Source organism: Cyrtonyx montezumae, unplaced genomic scaffold, assembly GCF_038088225.1.
Source record: "Cyrtonyx montezumae isolate F1298 unplaced genomic scaffold, pur_monq_1.0 scaffold_10, whole genome shotgun sequence".
NCBI classification, from domain to species: Eukaryota; Metazoa; Chordata; class Aves; order Galliformes; family Odontophoridae; genus Cyrtonyx; species Cyrtonyx montezumae.
The window spans coordinates 1,244,875-1,267,052 of record NW_027071826.1 but is presented as its reverse complement, the minus strand read 5'-3'; the positions used below and the strand labels follow the sequence as shown (position 1 = coordinate 1,267,052).

Below are 22,178 nucleotides of genomic sequence, written 5' to 3'. Positions count from 1 at the left end.
GATTAATCCAGTGAAGGAACAGCCACTGGACAAGAAATGGTAAGAGTACAGCCTTCAGGTGTTCAGCAGGCTGGGAGAGGAAATGCTTCCTGATTTGGAGACATTTTTTATAGAAGGGCTTGTTGCTTAGCCCTTACCAAGTGTTTTGGGATGTTTTGTTTGCTCAGACAGAAGCCTCCAAAGGTCATCCAGTTGGAGCTCATCTGAGGACTGGAACCTCCCTCTTGCCTCCTGCTATTTTTTCTCTGGAACAAATGAGTGCAGTATAACTGGCAGAGAAGGAGCCAGTCTTCTCAGACCCCTTGTTCTGATTTTGATTAAAATAAATGCTTTACATGAGGATGATACCTAGCAAAGGCAACCTCTCACCTCATTGCTCTTCTCTGGTTCATTTTTTCATCTATATTCCAATATCTGTAGCTGGATTTTTTATCCTGCTGCGTATGGACCTCTTATTTTGAATCATAGGAACATACAATCATTCAGGTTGGAAAAGACCTCCAAGATCCCCAGCCCATCCCCACCGTGCCCACGTCCCTCAGTGCCACAGCTCCACTGCCCTGGATCACCTCCAGGGGGACCATGGCCCCACCACTCCCTGGGCAGCTGTGCCACGGCATCACCACTCCTTCTGAGAAGAAATATGTCCTAAAATCCAACCTGAACCTTTCTCTGATGCAACTTGAGGCCATTCACATCCTAAAGTTGCTTTCTGCACAGTATCTCCCTAAGGAAATTAAAGGGGACTGCTCATTCTCCTTGGTTTTTCCTGCTGCCTCCAACTGCTGCCCTCTGGGTTCTCCTGCTCCTCTCCAGGACTCACACTCTTCCTCCTAGTTCTTGCACAGACTTCTGTGGCTCTTCTATCCCTCCCAGTGTCTTAGATCACATCTTTCTGGTGTTCTCATCACTTTGAGTGCTCATCATACATCTCTCACACTGCTGTCCAACCTCCTAAGTCCCACAGCTTCTCTGGCACTTTATTATTCCTCTGTCCATGCCATGAAACCTGAAGCATCTCTGCTCCAGGTTGCCCCTGCCTCTCTCCGTTCTCCTCTCCATGCAATGCATGCAGCTGATGGGTTTGGCAGTTCTCGTGTTGCTTTTCCTTCCTGCAGCTGATGCACTGTGAAAGGAGAAACATGGAAATGTAAGCAAGGAAAACAGGATACTGGCAGCAAGCTGTCCTCTTCAGACTGGAAGAAGTGCCTTGGCAGGGAGGAATCGGACAGAAATCTGCTATAAGTGGCAAAATAAATAAATCTGAGCATTAAGGCAGCTAGCTAGCTAGTGCTGCATTTTTATATTTGAAGCTATGTCTGCATAATAGCACAGAAAGAGTTGAAATAGCTCTGCATAAATATTGCATGAAGCCTCATGCACAGATGTGTACGAAGCACAGTGCTACCTGCAAAACCTGGCTGATAAGCGTGAAGGAAAATGTGGGCACTCTGTGGTCCCTATCTGGAGAGCTGCTGGTACCAGCTTGGGGAGGTAACTGGCACTGCCACCCAGCTTTCAGCATAAGCATGCTCAGAGCGTGCTGCATGCCAAGCTCCACGCAGGAGATGAAGCCACGGAGCAGGTTTTTAGGTCAGCAGTGGTGCCCTATATGTTGTGGGGTCGGCACTGAGTCTGATTCTGGGCTGTCTGTGGGCAGGGAGAGGTAGAATAAATAGAGGAGCAGTGGTCCAGAATAGGGTTTGGCATTTTTGTTTCCAGTTGTGCTCGGCAGCCTCAGTCAATCTTTTGCCCTTGGGGTATCCCTTGTCCTTTCAGTGTTTCTCAGCTCTCCCTGAGGCTCCAGTTTCATGGTCTCTTGAATACGGTAGGAGCGATTCTGCTCCCCAGAGCCTCACTTCCCCACTTCTGCTGCAGGAGGACAGGATCCACCCAACTGCATCGCAGTGCTGAGGACCTGCTGTCCACGCTGTGTGTATTTCAGGGTGTTCCTTTGGGCTGGCTGTGCTCTCACCCCACAGAGGGAACACCCATTTGTGGTTGGAGCACTTTAGGTGCACCCCACAGTACATCACGTGCTGCAGACAGCACGGCAGCAGGAGGACAACCTCATGTGAGACCTCCCCGAGCCAGCACACCACGGCCTGAGCAGCACAGGGTGAGCATTTCGCTGTGCCCATAACATCTGAGAGCTGCTGTATGGCAGGCTAGTGTGCTTCCAAACAAACCCCATATTGTGAAGGGCTCCCTGAATGCTTCCTTTTCTCCCCTTGCATTCTCTACCCCTCAGAACAAGTCCAGAATTCAGTGTTTTGTGCTATTTGCAGCGTAACGTTTTCCTTTTTTTTTTGTCTTCACCGTCTGCATTTTTTCCCTCTTTCCACCGCCTGCCCATTGCAAACCTAATTGCACATCCCGGCCTGCAGTTAGTTCACGTGCCCGATGAAGTCCACTTCATTATGGCTATCTGGGCTGTGCAGCAACACCTCTCCATCCCTCTGATCCCCGTGCCCACGCCGCAGCCAGCACCCAGGCACGGCGCTGCCGTTTTCCCCTTTGCTTTCCAGCTTCAGTGCCCTCTCCTCTGTCACCCGTTCAGGTGAGATATTGGCATCATAGAATGGTTTGAGTTGGAAGGGGACCCTTAAGGTTATTTGGTCCAACCTCCCTGCAGTGAGCAGGGACATCCACAGCTCCATCAGTGCTCAGAGCCCCATCCAGCCTGAGCTTGGGGATGGGGCACCAGCCTCTCTCTGGGCAGCCTTTGCCAGTGCCTCACCGCCCTTATTGCAGAGAGTGTATTCCTGATGCCCAAATGGACATCTCCCCTCTTTTTGTTCGAAACAAAAAGTTGTCCCACTGCAACAGCCCCCGCTGAAGATTTCTCTTCCAGACCCTCTGAGCTGCGCTCCGCAACGGGAGTTTTTAGGGATGGAGCTCTCGGAGGAGCAGAGCAGCTCCGTCTCCTTCCAGCGCTGCACAGCGGGCACGACGGACCCCGGCGGGGAGAGGCGGAGCGCTGCGACCGCAGGAGGAGGAGGAGGAGGACGAGGACGAGGAAGCGGGCGTGGATGCCGAGGAGCCCGGGGAGGGCGGAGCGGCGGTGGGCGGGCGCGGGGCTGCTGCAGCCGGGCAGGGAGCCGGCCGTCCCGCGGCCCATTCGCGAGCGGTGGCGGAGCGGAGCGGCAGAGCCGCGATGAAGCCGAGCCCGGCGGCGGCCGCCGCGGCGGGGCCGGGGTTGGGGCAGGCGGCGGGGGGAGCCGATGCTCGCTGGAGGGAGAAGGGCGAAGCGGAGGCGGAGAGGCAGAGAACCCGAGAGCGGCTGGAGGCCACGCTGGCCGGGCTGGGAGAGCTGGAGTACCTGAGGCAGCGGCAGGAGCTGCTGGTGAAGAGCCTGCTGCTGCGGAGAGCCCCGGGAGCTCAGGGCGGCCGCGGGGAGCAGCAGGGAGAGGGGCCGCCGCCGCCGCGCAGTCTGGAGGAGAAGTTCCTGGAGGAGAACATCCTCCTGCTGCGGCGGCAGCTGGTGAGCCGGGCACGGGGGGGGGGGGGGATGGGAACGTCGCCGTGCCCCGCGGCATCGAGCCGGCCCCGGGGATGCTGCGGTGCTCCCCCGGGACTGCGAGCCGGGCACCGTTATCCCGCTGCCTGCCCGCCCCAGCCGTGCCCTCTGCCCGCAGCATCCCTCGGGGACGCGTCCCGGCGACAGATGGGCGGAGAACGCCGGCACGGGACGGGACGGGACGGGAGCGCCGGCGTCGGAGCGGGTCCCGGCGGAGGTCCCGGCTCTCGTCGCTGTTTCTCTCCTCGCTTCGGTTTGGTTCCCTGAGCAGGGCTGGTTGCTGCCTGGCCCGACTTCCATTCAAGGCAAGAGATGCGCTCCCGTTGCCTTGAATGGAAGTTGGAAGCGAGCTCCTGGGTTGGAACCCCGAGAGGAGGTAACGCGCTCTGACACGGCCGGGATCGGGCGCCTTAAAAGAGGGGATGCTTTTGTTGGGAAGGCGCTTTGTAGCTGGTGTGGGAAGAGATGGAAGGCGGCAAGAAGCGGCAGATCATTTTTCAATGAAAATAGCGTACAGCTGTGCCTGGCCTTCTTTTGTGCACGGCTCAGCATTTGCTTTCACCGAGGGAGAAGCTGGGCTGCGTGATTTATTTCCTTGACTCCCCCCTCCCCATTTTTCTTTTATTTCTTTTTAATTATTATTCTTGGCTTCGTAGCCCTTTGGTGCCATTGCGGGAACGGTTTCCCTCTTTACAAAACGCCAACGAAACGGTCTTGCTGCTCGCTCAGCGAGGGATGCTAAAGGGCCGGACTGAAGTACCACGGGGCCGTTGCTCAAAAGAAAGGGGACCCGGGGTGGCGGTGCTCCGTTCACGCACTTGACACTGCGGGCTGGGACCGACCACGCTGCTCACTGGGGACGCCGGTGGCAGTAGGTGGCGCGGAGTCACCGCCCAAACCCTTCTGCTCCGAAAGGTGCGCGGAGGTTGGCTCGCCCCCTTTGGCTCTCCAAGGATGGCGGTGTTCAATGCCAGCACAGCTTCAAATGGCCTCGTTAATGCTGGCAGCGTTCGCTTTCCCTTCGCCCGAGGATCGGCCCACCCCCGGGGATAGGTTGTCCTTGATTTAATGGGTTTAAAGCATCAAAACTCTCTGCGCTGAGCGTGTCGCTGAGCGTGCCGGAGCACTGCTGGGCTCGGATCAAATGATGCACTTAGGAAAAAAAGAGAAACCTTCCTCCCGCTTCCCTCGCTTTCCCCAAAGCCAGAGCAATTCAAGAGCATGAAGCAGAAGGGGTGATGGATAAGTGACACTGCAATGCACACAGGGAAACTGATGACATTGACCGTGGGTTAATGAGTGCCTCGCCAAATCATTTCTTACTGCTTATTTTGTGCCATCAAATTACCTTCATAAATAGCCTTAAAATTCATCTCCTGGCAATTTTGTGCAATTACAACGGGAGAAGAGGAAGAATGTCTCTTCCTTCCTGTCACACTGCTAAACTTATAAAAAGGCTGTGATCCCAGCTCTGGGGATCCTGCTGCCTAGCTGGTGGAGTGCGGGCTTACGCTGTGCAGCAGAACGAGGCGGATCCCACACCACAGACACTTGTTGGCAGAGCTGTTCCTTCCCATTGTGTGAACAGATGCACGCTCTGACGAGCATCACTGGTGAACGTCCCCCTGTTACACTGGCAAAGCTGGATTTCCACTGAAGGAACCCATTTTGTATGCACAGGTCTGGTGATAGCACATCATACAGAACAGCTTTGTTGTCACAGCTGTGTTCTCGCAGCGGAGTGCTTTGCCAGCACAGTGTATTGCGGGGCATGCTCCTTGTGTAGAACTGGCTGGAAGAGGCTGGAGTGTAGTGCCTGAGTAATTCTTCAGTCAAGTATTTACCCAGAGTGCCTATCTTGAATGTCAGGGCTTTCTCCTGTTTTTATCATTATTTTTTAAAGAGCATTGGCGAGGCATTCACACCGCCCTCGATGCAGAAGGCCGACTGTCCTTGGTACCCCTTCATGCCTCCCCACTGAAGGAGCTGACATTTGCCTTCTTGTTTTCCAGAACTGCTTGCGGAGGAGGGATGCTGGCCTATTAAATCAGTTGCAAGAGCTAGATAAGCAAATTAGTGACCTCCGTCTGGACGTGGAAAAAACGACAGATGAACACCTTGAGACAGACAGTCGTCCAAGTTCAGGTGAGGCCAACGGTCAGCAGGATGCAGCCCAAAATCAAGCTGCCTGCAGTTCTCAGCACTGCCTCTGTGAATGTCTGTGGCACGTTCACACTCTGATAATTAGTGCTAACTGGGGAAGTTCACCTGGAGCTGGGAGGGCTGCTGTTTGTAGGCAGCACATTCGGAGGAGCGTTTCAGGCTTAGTTAGATTTTCAGTCTTTGGGACAGTTTTTTTCCTCAAGGCCACCCACAAAACTTCCAATCTTCCCGCGTATTAGGAAGGAGATTGCAGGAAAAATGGTGAAAGGAAGCACCAGCAGCAGAGGAAAGATGTCAGAGTTGATCTTGTAACCAGATGGAGTGCTGAATCTAACAATCTAATCCCTGCTGTATTGAATTTCATTCTGCTCTGGCTTTGTTGGAGCCAGTAAATGGTACTTAACCGTGGGGAACCTTCCATAGAGGATCTAGGCTTGTTCTGACAGCACTGAAGAGTGGAGGACCAACCAACCAATCACTTGCACTGTTAAAACCATTGCTTAGTTCTAATTTGAATTTGACTCGTTCCCGTGCTGATTTGTCAAATGCTTTTTCCCCATAGACTGAGGTCTTTCTAATGCCAAGCTGTTTCTCTTCTTGGAGTTGCTATACATTTTAATTCCCAGGGTTTTTTGATGAGCTAAACAGGTCAGTTCATTAAATCATTTGTTTGAAGGCATTTTTCCAAGCTCTTAAATAGTTTTATGGCTCCATTCCAGTTTTTTTTAGCTTTGTTTTAAGCTTGCTAGATTTGAGGACTAGGCATACTGTTCTCATGTCTTTCTTACAGTGCCATATAGCCCGGTGACATCATTTCCCACCTGCTATTCATTAGCCTCTCTGTACATCCAACAATCTCATTAGCCTTTTTTTGGCCATATCATTAAGCTTGATTGAGCTACTTTTCCATGCTGACTAAGTCCTTTCCAGGAGTATTGTTTTCCAGGATACATCCACATTTTGTAGACACGCCCAGAATTCCTTTTTCCTAAATGTACGATTTAAATCTTGTTTATAGTGTGTTTTGTTTTTCTTAAGTAGACCAGGAAGCCTTTCTGCCTGCACATTATTTACCATTCACCTTTCATGTCGTCCGAAACATCATACCTGTGTGCAGAATTCTGATGAAAATAATGGATAGCATTGGGCCCAACACTTGGCAAAATATCTGTAGTCAAGTGATAGCTGGGGAGTTTGTGTTGGAAGGTGTAATGCACTATTAAATGAGTGGGCTGGCCAACACAGCCTCGAGCCTTCTTGCTAAAATCTGTAATCCCCTGTTAAGGTTAAAACCTCAAGCCCTGTAAAAGCTAAAAAAAAAAAAAGAAAAGAAAAGAGTAATAATAATAAAAAAAATAGTTTAAGATTTCATATGCTGAGCAAAGTTATGTTCTTTTAAGTGCTTTACTATTAAACAGAATTCTTTGTAGCTGTAAGGATATTACTAAATTGTGTGCTGGTTTTTTGGATGGTTTGAACGAAACCCCTTTACTAATTGCAAGAGTAAGCCAACGTAAACATGAGCTGCACTGCGTTCTTAGGGGCACAAATGGTAACTGCATGTAGACATAACTAATATAAATGAAAACTCTTGTTTTTATAGGGTTTTATGAGCTGAGTGATGGAGCTTCTGGATCGCTCTCCAATTCATCTAACTCTGTCTTCAGTGAGTGTTTATCCAGTTGCCATTCTAGCACTTGCTTTTGCAGCCCTTTGGAGGCAACACTGAATATCTCAGATGGACGCCCTAAATCTGCAGGTATAGTAAAAGCAGGTCGAATACATCATACTCCAGGAGGTGGCTTTGGCTTTGGAAATACTGCCTCAGGAGTATCTGGGTTGGAGTAACCCTTCTTCTTTCCATTTGATGTGCTGTGCTCTGAAAAGATTCCAGTGCCTATCGTGTACGTGTGTTGCAAAGAAGGACTGTTTCCCCCCCACTACTCCATCTTTACCGCCACTCTGAACACATGAAAATAACGCTTGAAAATATGGCAGCTGCTCTACCCAGCAGAGGGCAGTGGTACATATGCACAAAAAGCACATTAGTTGCCTAATTTCTTGTGATTTCTTTTAGAAAAGTGTTTTTACAAAATAGCAATAATTAGAGGTAGCTCTGCAGCCTTGTGATATAGACATACCATTGCCATTACTGAAAGTGACCGAGCAGGGAGCTAGCTGCAGGTTGCAGGCTGTTCTGTCTGTTTGCAGCGGTCTTTTCTTCGGTTCTGATGGTCCTCAGCACCCAGGTGGCCATGCTGAGCTGTGCTCTCCATCTATCTATTAGAGACGAATTAGACATCATGAACAGAGTAGAAGTGTTTTGAGCTGTTGAATTTCCTTGGACAGTAGGCTCAAGTTGCAATCATTAACGTGTATGATGGTAAAATAGGAAGGCCACCTCTGTCTGTTGCCCAGGAAGGGCACTTCAGTAGGACTTCTGTGATTGAGCATTGCTGGTTGACACTGCAGCCATACTCATTCAGAAGCCTTAGCCCAGACTGTGTTGCAGAGGATTCTCCTAACCATAGTATTTCCAATTTCCATTCTGCTCTTTAAGGTTAACTTATAGTGAATTTTTGTGAATCGAGGATAAAATACTGACTCAGAAACAGGAAAATTCAGCCTGGGATACATTGATTCTGAGATGCTGAGAACTCCTCTGAGTTATCGTTTGAGCAGCTTGAGGTAACTTAATGTTCCCTGTTGAAAGGTATATCAGCCAAACATAAAAACGTGCACAAGGCTTTCCAACAGATTACTTTGCTTTTTTTTTTTTTCTTTTTTCTTCTTCACAGAAATCTAAAGCTCTCATTAATCACGCTGTCTTGCTTATAGGAATGAAATTTCTCAATCTGGCATGTTTCAAAGAAGTCTTTTTGGCAACATTTCCTGACTCTGGCATAGAATTTAGGAAATGTGGGAAAACTGGGAGGTGATCTGGAGGAACTTCCCGTTCCTGACCTCCCTATTCTTTCTCTTCTGCCCACACAGGAACATCATCGCTGTCAGCTAATTTCATCAAAGTATGTGAGACCCCTTTTGAAATAAGCCTAAGATAAGTAGCAAGCACTGAGCATTCAGATTTGAGCACTCTGGCTGAAGTTTCTAGCTCAAGGGTAGGAAACAGGACTGACACGTGATCTGCCAGGATCATTTAGGTTGTCCCCCTAACCAAGAAGACCAAATGAACGGGACCCTAATAAAATAATGATCTTAGGTGCTTGGATTGAAGCCTTGCTCCTAAGGTTGCTTGTATCTGACATAAATGCCTTGGTTATTAAATCTGACTCACACATCTTGAAAGGCACTGGATTTCTCTTAAAGAACTCTCTTTGTGGAGCCAAGGACAGGATATTGGCTGTGTTGACCTGCACTCCTTGTACTTGCATGGAAATATTAGCCTGTTTCCCATTCTTTAATTCTTTATTGTTCGAAGTGAACGCCTGTTACTGACATTATTACAATTACAGAATAGGTGCGATGCTCACATTAATAGTACTGATAATAAAGATAAAATTAAATCTGGATTTTCTTCTATATCCCAAGGAAACTTGGAAAAAATATACTTGGGAAAAATATGGAAGTGAAATTTGTCAATAAGCTAGGAGCAATTCATTGACCTCTTGTCTTTGTTTTCGTGTTTCCCACAAGTGACTGTGTAACACAGAAACACGGTTTCTGAGTGGCACGGATATAGAGCAGGAAGCGCTCAGCAGCCTCGGTGCAGTTTTGAAATGGATGTAAATGTTCCCAGGAGGGCTGTGGGTTTTATTTTTTTTTTTCAGTGAAGAAGTCATACTGGCACAAACCCATCGTAGATGCAGTTAGGAAGAAACCCTCAGACCCTTTAACAGCTGTTGAGCAGCATTCCCGAGTGCGAGGTTTCTCCTGTTTGAGCAGCGGTGCTGTAGTGAAAACGTTTGTGTCTGGAGCCCCTGGCAGCATTTGAAAAGCAGCAGTACTGTCACTGGCAAGCTCTAAACTCTTCTAAATGCCTTTCAGATCTCATAGGCTGGATGGATTATAATAAGGAAAGCCAACATGAGGACCAGACCGCGGGCTCTGTCTGTCGCTCTTTGTCCACACCGCACTCAAATTCCCTCGATGTCGTTGCAGATGTCCATCCAAAGTACCAGTGTGATCTGGTGTCTAAAAACGGGAGCGACGTCTACCGGTACCCCAGCCCACTGCATGCGGTAGCTGTGCAGAGTCCCATGTTCCTTCTCCCTGTGACTGAGAACCCCCAGAGAGAAGAGGAGAGGCTCGGCTGCGACATTACCGATGTTTGCGCCGGATCTGAAACAGACTCAGGAAAAGCAACCGATGCCTTCCTCCCGCCGGGCTCCTGGCCCGCCTCGTGCCCGTCTGCCAGCAAGAGGATAGACGGCTACATCTTAAGCCTGGTTCAGAGAAAGACTCACTCCGTAAGGACTAACAAACCAAGGACAAGTCTCAACGCCGATCCCACCAAAGGGATCTTGCGACATGGCAGCATGTGTGTCAGGCAGGCTGCCGGGGCGGTTTCACACAGCAACGTCGTGAACCTGAAAAGCGCAAAGCAAGTGAGCTTGCCGTCCAGCGGGGCAGCTGCTTCAGAAAACACAGCTCCCTCTCCGCTCAAGCAGAGGCCGAGGGAAGCGAGTGGCGAGCAGCTGGAAGGCAGAAAGGCCCTTTTGCCGGCGGCTTTCCCACCCAGCGAACTCCAGAGCAAGCATCAGCCACGGGGTGCCAAGGCAGTGCCTCCAGAACTCAACCGGCACGCCGTGGCTGCCACGGGGGATGTTCCCAAGGAGAGCGGCCAGCACTTCGCCGCATCGCCCAAAGAGAGCCCAGGGAAGCCGGTAGTGCTGCAGCCAGAGACCAGGGTCAGCCAGCCTCCCAAAAAAGTCCTGCTGAAGGGCAGCTCGCAGGCGGCTCACTCGTCATCGCCTCCTGTGGAGGAGAGGCCCGCGCTGGACTTCAAAAGCGAGGGCTCTTCGTCTCAGAGCCTCGATGACGGATTGCTGGTGAACGCCCAGTACATCCCAGCCCAGCAGCAAAGCGTTAAGCTCCACAAAGGCACCAGGAACGTCAAGATTTTGAAAAGCTCTGCGCTGAAGCACAGGCCGCACCTCGCCAACGGGCTGGAAAACGCTGCGCAGGCTTTGCGGGAGAAAGGCAAGCCAGTCGGCAAAAAGTGCCGCTTTCCCGATGAGTTGGATACAAATAAGAAACTGAAAAAGCCCTCTTCAAGGGGGAAGCGTGGCGGCGGGCTGCAGCCAGAGGCAGGGCTCCAGGGGAGGGCAGCCGGCCTGCATAAATCTGTGGTCAGGTCGCACGGACACGGCCGGGAGGTGGTGGTGGCCAAACCAAAACACAAGCGGGCCGACTACCGCCGCTGGAAGTCATCAGCGGAGATCTCCTACGAGGAGGCCCTGCGGAGGGCAAGGAGGAACCGGCGGGATGGCGTAGGAGTCTACGCTCAAGTTCCTCTGCCGTACGTCAGCCCCTACGCCTACGTGGCCAGTGACTCGGAGTACTCGGCAGAGTGTGAGTCTTTGTTCCACTCCACCGTGGTGGACACGAGTGAGGATGAGCAGAGCAACTACACAACGAACTGCTTCGGAGACAGCGAGTCCAGCCTGAGCGAGGTGGAGTTCGTCGGGGAGAGCACCACCACCAGCGACTCTGACGAGAGCGGGGGTCTCATTTGGTCCCAGTTTGTCCAGACGCTCCCCATCCAGACGGTCACCGCTCCGGAGCTGCATGAAAATGCGGCCAAGGCCTTTGTCAAAATCAAAGCCTCCCATAACCTCAAGAAGAAAATCTTGCGCTTTCGGTCAGGCTCCCTGAAGCTCATGACCACCGTCTAAGTGAAGTGACTTGGTGGAATGTATCTGTTTCTGCTTTCGGAAGCAAGGTGCTTTTGTGTACATATTTCCGCAGATTTCTTTCTTTTTTTTTTTTTTTATACAAATATTTAAAACTTAAGGTAAATTATGTCACTTGTCTTCAGAACTTGGGTGGATACTAGTGCCTTTAAAATGGAAATAAAAGACCGTTACACTTGTTAAAAGAACCATAACGCTGCCATTTCAGTGGTGAACAGCCTCCAGTGCGTAGTATCAGAAGGCTTTGAAAAAAAGGCTCATGTTTCTGGGAATGGATCATCCTTGCCTAGATTTTTCCAATTCTGGGTCTTATACAGGGTATCAACAGCTTAAGGTCATACATTTTTAGGGGGAAAAGGGGAGGGAGTGTGGGTGGTCTTCATGTTTTTGCTCATCCCTTTCTGCTGCTCCTGGTGCCACATCTTGAACTTGTTCCTCCTGACACTCCAGCCTGTTTTGTTTCTTTTTCTTGTTGATTCTCTTCTTGCAGCTGGCCCCTGTCCTCCCCCAGCCTTCTCCCATGAGGAAAGGGCTCCTGTTAAATCTGTCTCCAAGGTTATGTTGCCTTCTCGGGAGTGCACTCTGCTCTGATTTCCTGGGAGTCCCAGTGCAGACTGTGGTGGTGTTCGGAATAAACTGTCGGAGCAGCTGACCAAGGCTTAGGAACTTCAGTATATTGTGTAAAACTGCTTTTGAAAAGGAAAACAAACCATATGCATGTCACGTGCATGATTATCAGTAGTTTTAATATTCCTGTTGATGTCCAATTTAATGTACATCATCAATGGCTGTTTTTATATATATATATATATCATTGTGTAAATTAATATAACGCATCATATGCTGTAATAAACAGTCTGTTTTAATATTTTTTTTAAGTTTGTTACACTGGGACAGAGTCAATCTATGGTTTTGTATTGGCGTTGTCACCACCTCGGTGTCTCTTTAATGTGGCCTGTTAACATTCCCTGGAATTTGGTTGTGCAGGAAATGGAGCAAGTTTAAAATGTTGCTGTGTATGTGATTTGTGCTTTGAGAGAACTGGATTGCCATGGCTCCTCTTGCTCTTCCAGTGACTTGTGCTTTTAAAGGCAAGATGGGATTGAGGAGACTTCTGCAGCCTACTGTAGGGAACCCACTTTAGCAGGGTGTTGGATGATCTCAGACGATCTTGTTGGATGATCTTCTTCCAACTTCTGCAGTTCTTTGGAGTGTTGCTTATGAGCAGCTTGCATGGTGGAGCAGATGGAAATGTAATATTAATCCTCCTCGGTTGGTACAACTGAAGGGCAGATGGTAGGGTGCTGTAACCAAATGGATCAGTGCAACACAGCAGGTGTCCCTCTGATGTGATCGGTAAATGGATTGCCCAGAGTTGTGGGCTCAGGGTACTCCGCTGGGCCAAGGAGAGCGTAAGCTTTGTGCACCTAGGAACTTCTGGGGTGTGTGTGCAGCCCATCTGGGCCATAGCAAGATTGGCTGAGCAGATACACTCTTCCATGGTTCCTCAATGTCCTTCCTGCTGTCACCCACTGTAAAGCAGAATGGTGCTTTCTCAGGTTTCCTTGCATAGCGAATGTGGGAAAGAGAGGCTCACCAAGAATTAAATGTCCCTGTGAATGGCTTCTGAGACAGTGGTAACGCTTTTTCTAAGTGGTGGATTTTGTTTTCTTAATTTGCAGGGCGTAGTGAATCCCCACCTGTCAGATCTCTCCCATATTACATACTTCCACTATTTTCTGTATGGGGCTGTGCAGTGTGGTCACAAGTTTTTGGGTCGAGGAACCTCAAAAGTCCTTTCATTTCCATCTCCCATGGTACAGGAGAACCTGTAACTCACCTTAGCTGGTCGCAACCCTCCCATAGCTTCACAAATGGAAGGGCAGCTTGCATACAGAAAATATAAAATGTGATATATAAATATATACACTTTGTATATTAATATAGAATAATTATTCCAGGAATCGCTGGACAATGGCTGCCACTACAGAGAGGGGAGAGAAGAAATGTTTGTTGCTCAACACAGCACTGCTGAAGCTGAGAACAGCTCAATACATGCTGTTAATAACTGATGGGTGTTATATCAAACAAAGGGAATGTCAAGAAGCTTGTCAAGCCTAGTGGTTTCTTTCCTAGAATATCTCTTAATCATGCCACATAATCTCTCTTCAAGCAAGAAAACTATGTGCAAATCCCTGTAAATCTCCTTAAAGGTGCAGCAGAGAGCAGAGAGAAGCCGCAGACGTGCACTCTGTCTCTGTGGCTGTAAAGGAGCTGCTGGTGGGAAGACAACCTGACCAGTGGCTTTAGAAAGGCAGGTTTTAATTGCGGTGCTGTAGTGCATTGTCTCTTACCAGCTGAAGGAGGCTGGTTTCCAAAAGCAAGCTGCTGAATAATTTCTGTTTTGCTAATTGAGCAAAAGAATAAGAAAATAACTGCCTAGATATCACTAAGACTGCATCAGCTGCAACGGGTGCGTTCTGTAGCACTCTCATGGAACAGCTTAATACCAGATGGGGAAATGTGCTGATGGTATCTCTTTCAATTGCATCTGACTCCTTTCAGTTTGCAGTAGGAGTTTTCCTTTTCCTACATGATTTAGGTAACCATTCCAAATCATTTAAACAGGCCTAGATTTTTTTCTTCCCCTCTCCTTTTGTTGCTTTTTTTTTTTTAATGATTGTCTTACAGTGCTGGAAAAGTACTTGATATCACAACACATTCTCTTCTCTGGTTCCCATTTAGGAAACACATCTCTGTTAGCAAGTTTTTTGCAATGCTAGGTTGAAAAACATCTGTAAATCTTGGAGACCAGTTAAATTTCTGGCACCTCTTTAAGCTACCTGGCTTTCCAGCTCCGCAGCCTTGAGCCCTTACCGATGCATTTTTTGTGATTCTCATGTTTTAATTATCCCCAGTGCTTATGGCAGTCTGGAAGTTAGAAGCTGTGAGGTTTGTCTTCAGTGCCCTGGGGCCTATATCAGGGAAGGGTGAGTTGTGAGGATTGTTGTGTTTATACCCCTGTACTTCATGAGCACAGCAAACACTTAATGAGAGCAGACCCTTTTAGCTGGGTTCCTTGTGATTTAGGTTATATAGTGTTGCTGTACATCACCCAGCCTTTCCCTGATGAGATGCTTGAGACGAGTCTATCCAACCCCCACAGGCTTTCTAGTTTTAATCCTAGCATGAGGCTCATCCTGGATAAGGATGGACAACAGATTCCCAGCAATAGAGTCCTATACCTTCCCTAACCCCAAATCTGTTTGTTGGCTCCAAGGAAGGTCAGAGCTATTCAGGGGGCAGCCAGCAAAGCCATCCCTGATGGAACCAAATCCCTTTTTGCCACAAAGAGTGAGAAGGTTTTTGTTATCTGTGATGGCCACACAACAGATGATTCACCACTCTGGGCTTGGCTCTCCTGCAGCATGTGATAAAGGCATTTTTAACAGCTACATCAAGCATCTAGCCTCTATCTTTGGAGGAACCAACAATCATGCACACAAGTAAGCTAGTGTGAAAAAACGAACCTTTCTCAACTCTTTGCGGTGTAATACTTTCACTGACTGTTCCTGTGCACGGTTCTGAGAGGATACAGAGACTGCAAACCAATAGAAAATATTTGTAAAGGCCAAATCTATCTTTCAAATCTGTTCTTCCTATGATTTGCTCTAAACCTCCAAAGGGATCGTGTTGGGCTCCTTGCACGGCACGGTATTTTATTTCTCTGGCAAAATAGAATAGATGGATCACTGCGGTAAGAAACAATTGCTCTGGGACTTAAAAACCCCACAATGCTGGAATGAGGGACGACATATGGAAACAAGTGGGAGATCAGTTAAAAGGGATAATGGAAAGTACTTCTTTTTGCACAGCAAGGAATTTGCTGCCACAAGCAATAGCGGCGCAGATGTAATGTCAGCGAGTTCAAAGGAGGTAGATGAGGTGTTACAGTAAGGAGGGAAGGATACATGCTCTACCATCCCCAATTAATGGCTGTGAAAGCTGGGAGGGCCGTGAGGTGAATGGACTTCAGAGAGAGGCACACTCCTTCTGAAGACTGTTGCAACTCTTGAAGAACCATTAGCTGAGAAGACCGTGATCTTGGTTGAACCTATGGGAGCTGTCTACGCAATAGATTCCCCTCTGTCTTCATTCTTTTTTGCTCACAGCTGTTGCTGAAAATGAGGCTTGTGTTGCTGTGCAAGCAAGTTTACTTTGCATGCTTGGTTGATGGTAGCACACGCTTCTTCAAACAATGGACACGTGTTTCTAGTCACTCGTGTCCTGTAGAAAATAATTTAATTCCATTCTTTCACGTGCATAGTCTGTGATGAAGTCCTGTATGAATACCAACTCAGGTGGGACTGGTGGACTGCCTGAGAGCTGAAGGGCTCTGTAGAAAGCTCTGGATTGTTAGCTTGATAGATTGGGTCCAATCGTGTGACATGAAACAAGACTAAATATGAGTGCTGCACTGGGGTCAGAAAAAATCCATGCAGTGATATAGGATTGGGGAAGAGTGGATGAAAAGCTGCCCGGCAGAAAGGGACTTGGGGGTGCTGGCTGGCAGCCAGATGAACACGAATCAGCAGGGTGCCCAGGTGGTCAAGAAGGCTGGTGTCATCATGACCTGCATCAGAAGCACTATGGCTGGCACGACTGTGGAAGTGACTGTCCTGTTGTATGTGTCACTGGCACCTCAAATACTGTGTTCAGTTCTGAGGAGTATAAAAGAAGGGTATTGAGTTGTTCAGGTGTGTGCAGAAGATGGCAATGGGACTAGAAAACGAGTGTTATGAGGAGCAGCTGAGGGGACTGGAGTGGTCCAGTCTGGAGGAGACTGAGGGGAGACCTCATCTCTCTCTATAGATGTCTCAAAGGAAGTTGCAGCAAGGATGATGTTGGTCTCTTCTCTTGGATGACAGGTGATAGGATGTGAGGAAACAGCCTCAAGTTGTACACGAGGAGGTTTAATTTGATATTAGGAAGAATTTATTTACGTAGATGATGGTCAGTCACTGGAATGGGCTGCCCAGGGAAGTGGTCGAGTCGCAATCCCTGTAGGCATTTAATAAATGTGTGGACATGGCATTAAGAGATTCAGTTTAGTGATGGGACTTGGTAGGTCAGGTTGATGGTTGGACTCGATGATCCTGAAGGTTGTTTCCAACCTAGATGATCTATGATTCTATTATACTGAACATCCTCCCCTTCTAATGCAAACACAGTTATAGACATAGGTGATATATGAACCCACCATAGGCATCACTGTTGGGCAGCAATTTTACATCCTTTTACAGCTGCTTCTAAACCGTAGAAAAAGTTGATGACTTCCAACTCAAACAAACTGTCCTAGTGGCATTGCAGTGGGCCTTTACTGCACCTTGCCTTGGGATTTTGCTGTCCTTGGAGAACTGGATTCTTTCCATGGTTACTTCTGCATAGACTCTTCACTCCAGGGGCGCAGTAGACGTGCTTCTATCTGGACAGGGACACGGGGCCTGAATCAGTGATGGCTCACTAGAACAGCTTCCAGTCCAAAAACGTGGACAAATTCGGTCCAAATGATATTGGGAAGCATGCTAATTCTAGGCTGAAGTAAACACCTAAACTGCTTATATTGTACTTGTGGGGAGCCCCGTTTGGATCTGCTCTTTTTGTGCGGAATGACTTATGTAAACAGAGCCTCTTTCTCAATTAATGGCCTTTGTTTCTATGCTGTATTCCTTTAAGATCAATAAAGTGTATTAACATTAATGACTTGGTTTCAATGAGCCAAGCTCTGCAAAATCTGGCTTTTGTTCTTATTAAAGGAGTTGCAGTCCTGAGAACCAAGATTTTCATGATAAACCCAAAGGAAAATGTATATGATTTGGACTCTGTCCTCATGATGTAATGGCTTTGCAAGCAAATTAAGTGTTTTCTCCCCCGAAAAGTTTCTTCTGTGGTCAAGGGCAAGGAACTGGCAAGCCTGCAACCTATTCAAAAATACGTTCCCTGTGTCTCCTTGCATTCTGTGAGCTTTCTGTCTTAAGACGTGGGCTTTTCTGAAGGGCAAGCTTGAGCTACTGGGAGGAGAAGGATACAATCAATCTTCATCTCTGAAGTGCTCATGCAGTAAGTGTTTAAGCATGTGATTAAGTTCATTCCTACTCAGCGAAGCATTTCAGTGCATGCTCTGTGGACTTCACGGTTAGGAGTGAACTGAGCACACGCTCAGGAGTGCTGGTGGATCAAGGTCTCAAAGCTGGTATTTGCAAGTGTTCCAATGAAATGAGTCTGTGCCAGATGTCCTGGTGGCTCCTCTTGGCTAACGTTGGGGGGACTCTCCCTTCAGAGGCAGACTGTATGGTGAAGCACTCTTCAAACTGTTCTCCTGAGCTGAGTAGTAACAGTATCCTGAATCTGGAAGTGCTTTTAAAGAGACAGATGCATTTGTTTTTTTGTTGTATTCGAGGTGACTGAGCTAAAACACTGAGAAATATTTAAGAGTGAGTGTGCTTGTGCTCTGTGTTGATAGCAGGACTTTCTGTAAGCCCCAGGATTGGGACTCGTGGGAGTAGGCAACCCTTCCCACATGTGCTCACTTCTCTCAGATGTCCAGGTAGAGCTGGAATATTGATGCTGATAGGAAGGGCCGGGCCCACACACCAAAAAAAGGCTTCTGAAATTTCAAAATCATTAAGACTGGAAAAGACCACTCAGATCATCCAGTCCAAACATCAACCCATCCCCACCATGCCCACTAAGCCATGTCCATATGTACTTACACCTCCATAGTTCTTGAACACCCCCAGTAATGCTGACCCCACCACTTTCCAAGGCAGCCTGTTCCAATACCTCACCAACCTTTCAGAGAAGATTTTTTCCTAATATCTAGCCAACATCCATTCTTGTGCTTAGCTAATCATACTTGAGTCTCAAATTTGGGTTCTGGAACTAGCAAGAGTAGGGTGTCGGGGTCACCCAGTCTGGAGAACAGAGCCATAAAGCACAGAGAAGTTGATTTTGCTGGGCTTCAAGGAAAGCTGCACTTTGAGCAAGTAGTAAAGGCAAGGCAAGTGTTAAAAGTTTGCCTTCTCCTCCCAGACACATTATTTACAGTTGGTTGGTTTCCTTTTGGAAAAGACCGCTGTAAAATGAGACGTTCCCAGTGTTTCAGTGAGTTAGACCTATATCACGTTGCAATTTTCTTTCCTTGACTCTTGACTGACACCTTTTCCTGAGGTTCTCTTCTCTTGGGAAGGCAAATTCAGGAAGAAGCAGGAGTTTGCTGAAAATCCAGAGCCTTGGAAGGCAGAAATGAAGCGGTGTCCTTTTCTTTCTAGAAATAAGGTGAGTCCTCTATGCTGTGTCATGCTCTACATCTCCTAGTGCAGGGCAAGGTCTGGGAAAGGAGTGGGAGAGGAAATTCATCAGGTTTGATAAGAGAGTACTCTGTAAATCCAGTTGGAGCAGCTTACAGAGGCCATGGCAACAAGCACAGGAGCAGCACCTGACTGCATCACGCGAGCAGCTGTCTCACCCAGGAGCCAATGAGGTCAAGGGCAGTGCTGGCTATTGACCTGGGTATCCAAATCACTGCTATTGCTTAAGCCACCTTCATGCCTCCAGGCTATGGCAGACACCATGTTCACTCAGGTGTTCCCTCTACTGTTTTTCTTTTCTTCTTAATTATATAAACTGTGGCTTGTCATTAAAGCACAAACACTGTATGAAATTGAATTTCTGTCTTTTTCCTTTTGTCAGGCATGATAGTGTTTTCCTAGATGTTCAGTTGCTCGGAAGAAAAGGAAGCCATCCCCTTCTCATTTGCAACATGTCTATTTTTTCCAGGTATCTTCTGAGATTCAACTGTGAAACAACACATATAGTCAACACATTACTGTTTTACTGCACCGTGCAGAACATTCTGAAGCAATCTTGTAGCTGCACAATTCACTGGTACCTCCAGATATTTTTCTGATATCAGGACTGGGAGGTTTGGATCTAATTCATCCCAGCCAAGGCCCATCACCCATCAGTGCTTTGGCTGAAGATGCTCCTGCAGGAAGGAGCACGGGTGGGTCTGTATGAGAGGAATACAGGTGCTGTTCAAAGGTCACTTCCCCATGGCTGATAAATGATGGTGGCTGGCACTTTCAGGTGCCATGGTTGGCTCCTGTCTTGTACTTACTGCTATTCCTAATTGCCAGTTCTTATTTAGTTTTCATGTGAGCTCTGTGATTTTCTCCTTGCTGCTGCAGGGCCTCGGGTGCTGCCCAAAGAGTGCGGGCGCTGGGGGAGGGAAGCTCATGGGCAGAGAGTGCCTGGAGTGAGGGGAAAGGAGGGGGATCTGCTGGGGAGAATGGAGCCAAGCTGTTCCCCATCTCCTGCATCCAGATTTTGGACCCGCAGCCAAGGTATCTGGGGGCTAAATCCCTGCTACATGGTTGCAAGCAGGGAAGTGATAGGCCTCAAAGATGACCAGGGGGTTGGGTCTGGGTTTGTACAGCCTGGTGAAGAGAAGGCTCTAGGGGGATCTCATCGTGGCTTTCCAAGGGGAAAGCTACAGAACCAAGGGGAGCTACAGAAAAGTTGAGGAGAGGCTCTGTGGCAGGGGTTGTAATGACAGGACAGGAGGTAATGGCTAAAAGAAGGTAACTTTAGATGGTGTTCAGGGAAGAAATTCTTCGTGATACGAGTGGTGAGGTGCTGGCACATGTTGCCCAGGGAAGAAGCTGCAGATGCCCCATCCCTGGAGGTGACAAAGGCCAGCCTGGATGGGGCTTTGAGCAGTCTGATGTGGTGGGAAGTGTCCCTTCCCACAGCAGGCATTGGAACCAGAGGATCTTTAAGGTTCTGTTCCAACCCAAACTGTTCAGAGATTCTCTGACTGATTTGTCACTGCCCAGCCCTGCTGCTCTGCTGAGGCCCTTTTTGTCTGAGACTAAGTGCCGCAGGAGCCTCAGGAGGAAGCACACTCAGAAATGTTTATTATTCTTGTCAAATGATAAGTTTCCTTTCTACCCTGGAGATATTGATCTTTGCTGTGGTCCCCACAGCTTCCTTTTTCCTGTATTGAGATCTGACACATCTCTTGAAAGATGTTGTTAGCCATGGAGGCAGCTTTCATTGCTGAGCCACTGACATTTCATTCCAGGCATGTGTCTCCTTTCATGGTCCAGTTACAAAGACCTACTATGCCCCTAGGTGAGTTGTTTAGAGAAATGGCACTGTGGTGCTCTGAGCTTTGCTCTCGTCCCTTCTCTCTCCCACTAAAGCAAAATTATTCAACTTTCCTCCTAGGTCATCTCTTGTCTGAAGTTGACCTCTTCTCCCAGGCTGTCCAGGGAAGTGATGGAGTCACCATCCCTGAAAGTGTTGAAGAATCCTGGAGATGTGGCACTGAGGGACATGGCTTAGTAAGCATGTAGGGGCTGGGTTGATGGTTGGACTGGATGACTGGGGATCTTGGAGGTCTTTTCCAACCTTAATGATTCTGTGATTCTGTGAAGTCACACAGCTGTGGAGCTTCAGAGCTTCTGTGTCTTCAGAGCACTTTGCTCTAAGTGGGCTCTGTGGATCCATTACAAATGTTTGAACTAAGAAATGAATTTCATGTTCGGAAAATGGTGATCAGGGAGCTGAGCTTTTCTTTTTTTTCTAGTGTGTTCTCTCTGCTATTTTAATTTCTTAACAAAAGCATTATAATATGGGCAGGAAAGACAACAGGAAAAGCAATAAAATAGATGAAAAAAGATCACCATCTACACTATATCACAGAATCAATGCTTTAGCATGGAGGAAGAAAACAAAAGGCTCTTTATCCTGCCAAAAAGCATGTACTGTAATCCAAATGAAACCCCACAGATTTGACTGATATGCAGTTACTGGGGGCAGCAAAATGGAGAAGTGGGAAATGTGACGCTGGGCAAAATGTAGCTGGTCTTTGTGCTAAAAAAGGATGCCTCCACGTGCTGGCTTCACTCTTGTTCTTGTTGACTGATTATGCAAGACCATTTTCTTGGTGGTCAGGGTTGCTTTCAGAAACCACTTGCGGTGTGCTGATGAAAAGGCTGATTTTGTGAGTAAACATCCCAATAAAATCAGGTCTTGACAGATGGTTTGTTGCTCGAGCCCCACACAAACCTACAGCTTGTTTCAGTGTCTCCACCAGATGTTTCCCTGGAGAACCTCCCGGCAGCATGCTCAGGAGCTCTCAGCTTTCACAGCACGCCTGGCTGCATCCCGAGGAGGAGCCCTGGTGCCTGCTCAACACAGAGCAGGGATGTCTTTGGGAACAACAGATTCCGGAAACGTGTTTCTCATAGCACTGATAAAATCATGCTCCCGATGGAGCCTGCTGGTGACTAAGCAGGGAAAGCAAAGGAGCCTGTGCATGGCAGCTGCTGATATCACTTGGTTCAGGAGCAGGGAGAGATGTCCACTGCCACATAAAGCAGTACAAGAAACCTTTTGTATATTTTAGGTAACGCTCAGTCCTTTTTGTTTTGGTATTATCTTGTTTTGGTCTTTGATTCATTTGTCCTTCTTTCCCTGTGATTTCGAGCAAATCATAGAAAAAATTACTTAGCCAATCATTCTTCTCAATGACCATCTTCCATTTCCCCCATTTC

The 22,178-nt window shown here is 48.1% G+C and overlaps 1 protein-coding gene across 4 annotated transcripts; it reads left to right on the top strand.

Annotated features, from left to right (window-relative positions):
- The first annotated feature begins 3,056 nt into the window (after positions 1–3,056).
- Positions 3,057–12,427, top strand: DACT1 (dishevelled binding antagonist of beta catenin 1). 4 transcript variants are annotated; one of them, XM_065747746.1, is made up of 4 exons: positions 3,057–3,484; positions 5,533–5,665; positions 7,287–7,349; positions 9,689–12,427. In XM_065747746.1, exons 1-4 carry the CDS (start codon positions 3,158–3,160, stop codon positions 11,536–11,538), a joined length of 2,373 nt encoding a protein of 790 aa, XP_065603818.1. In that variant the 5' UTR covers positions 3,057–3,157; the 3' UTR covers positions 11,539–12,427. The 4 variants fall into 4 exon arrangements, with proteins under 4 accessions (XP_065603818.1, XP_065603828.1, XP_065603821.1 ...); XM_065747756.1 differs by having other exon boundaries at positions 3,058–3,484; positions 9,803–12,427; XM_065747749.1 differs by having other exon boundaries at positions 3,058–3,484; positions 7,287–7,442; positions 9,803–12,427.
- Positions 12,428–22,178: the final 9,751 nt, after the last annotated feature.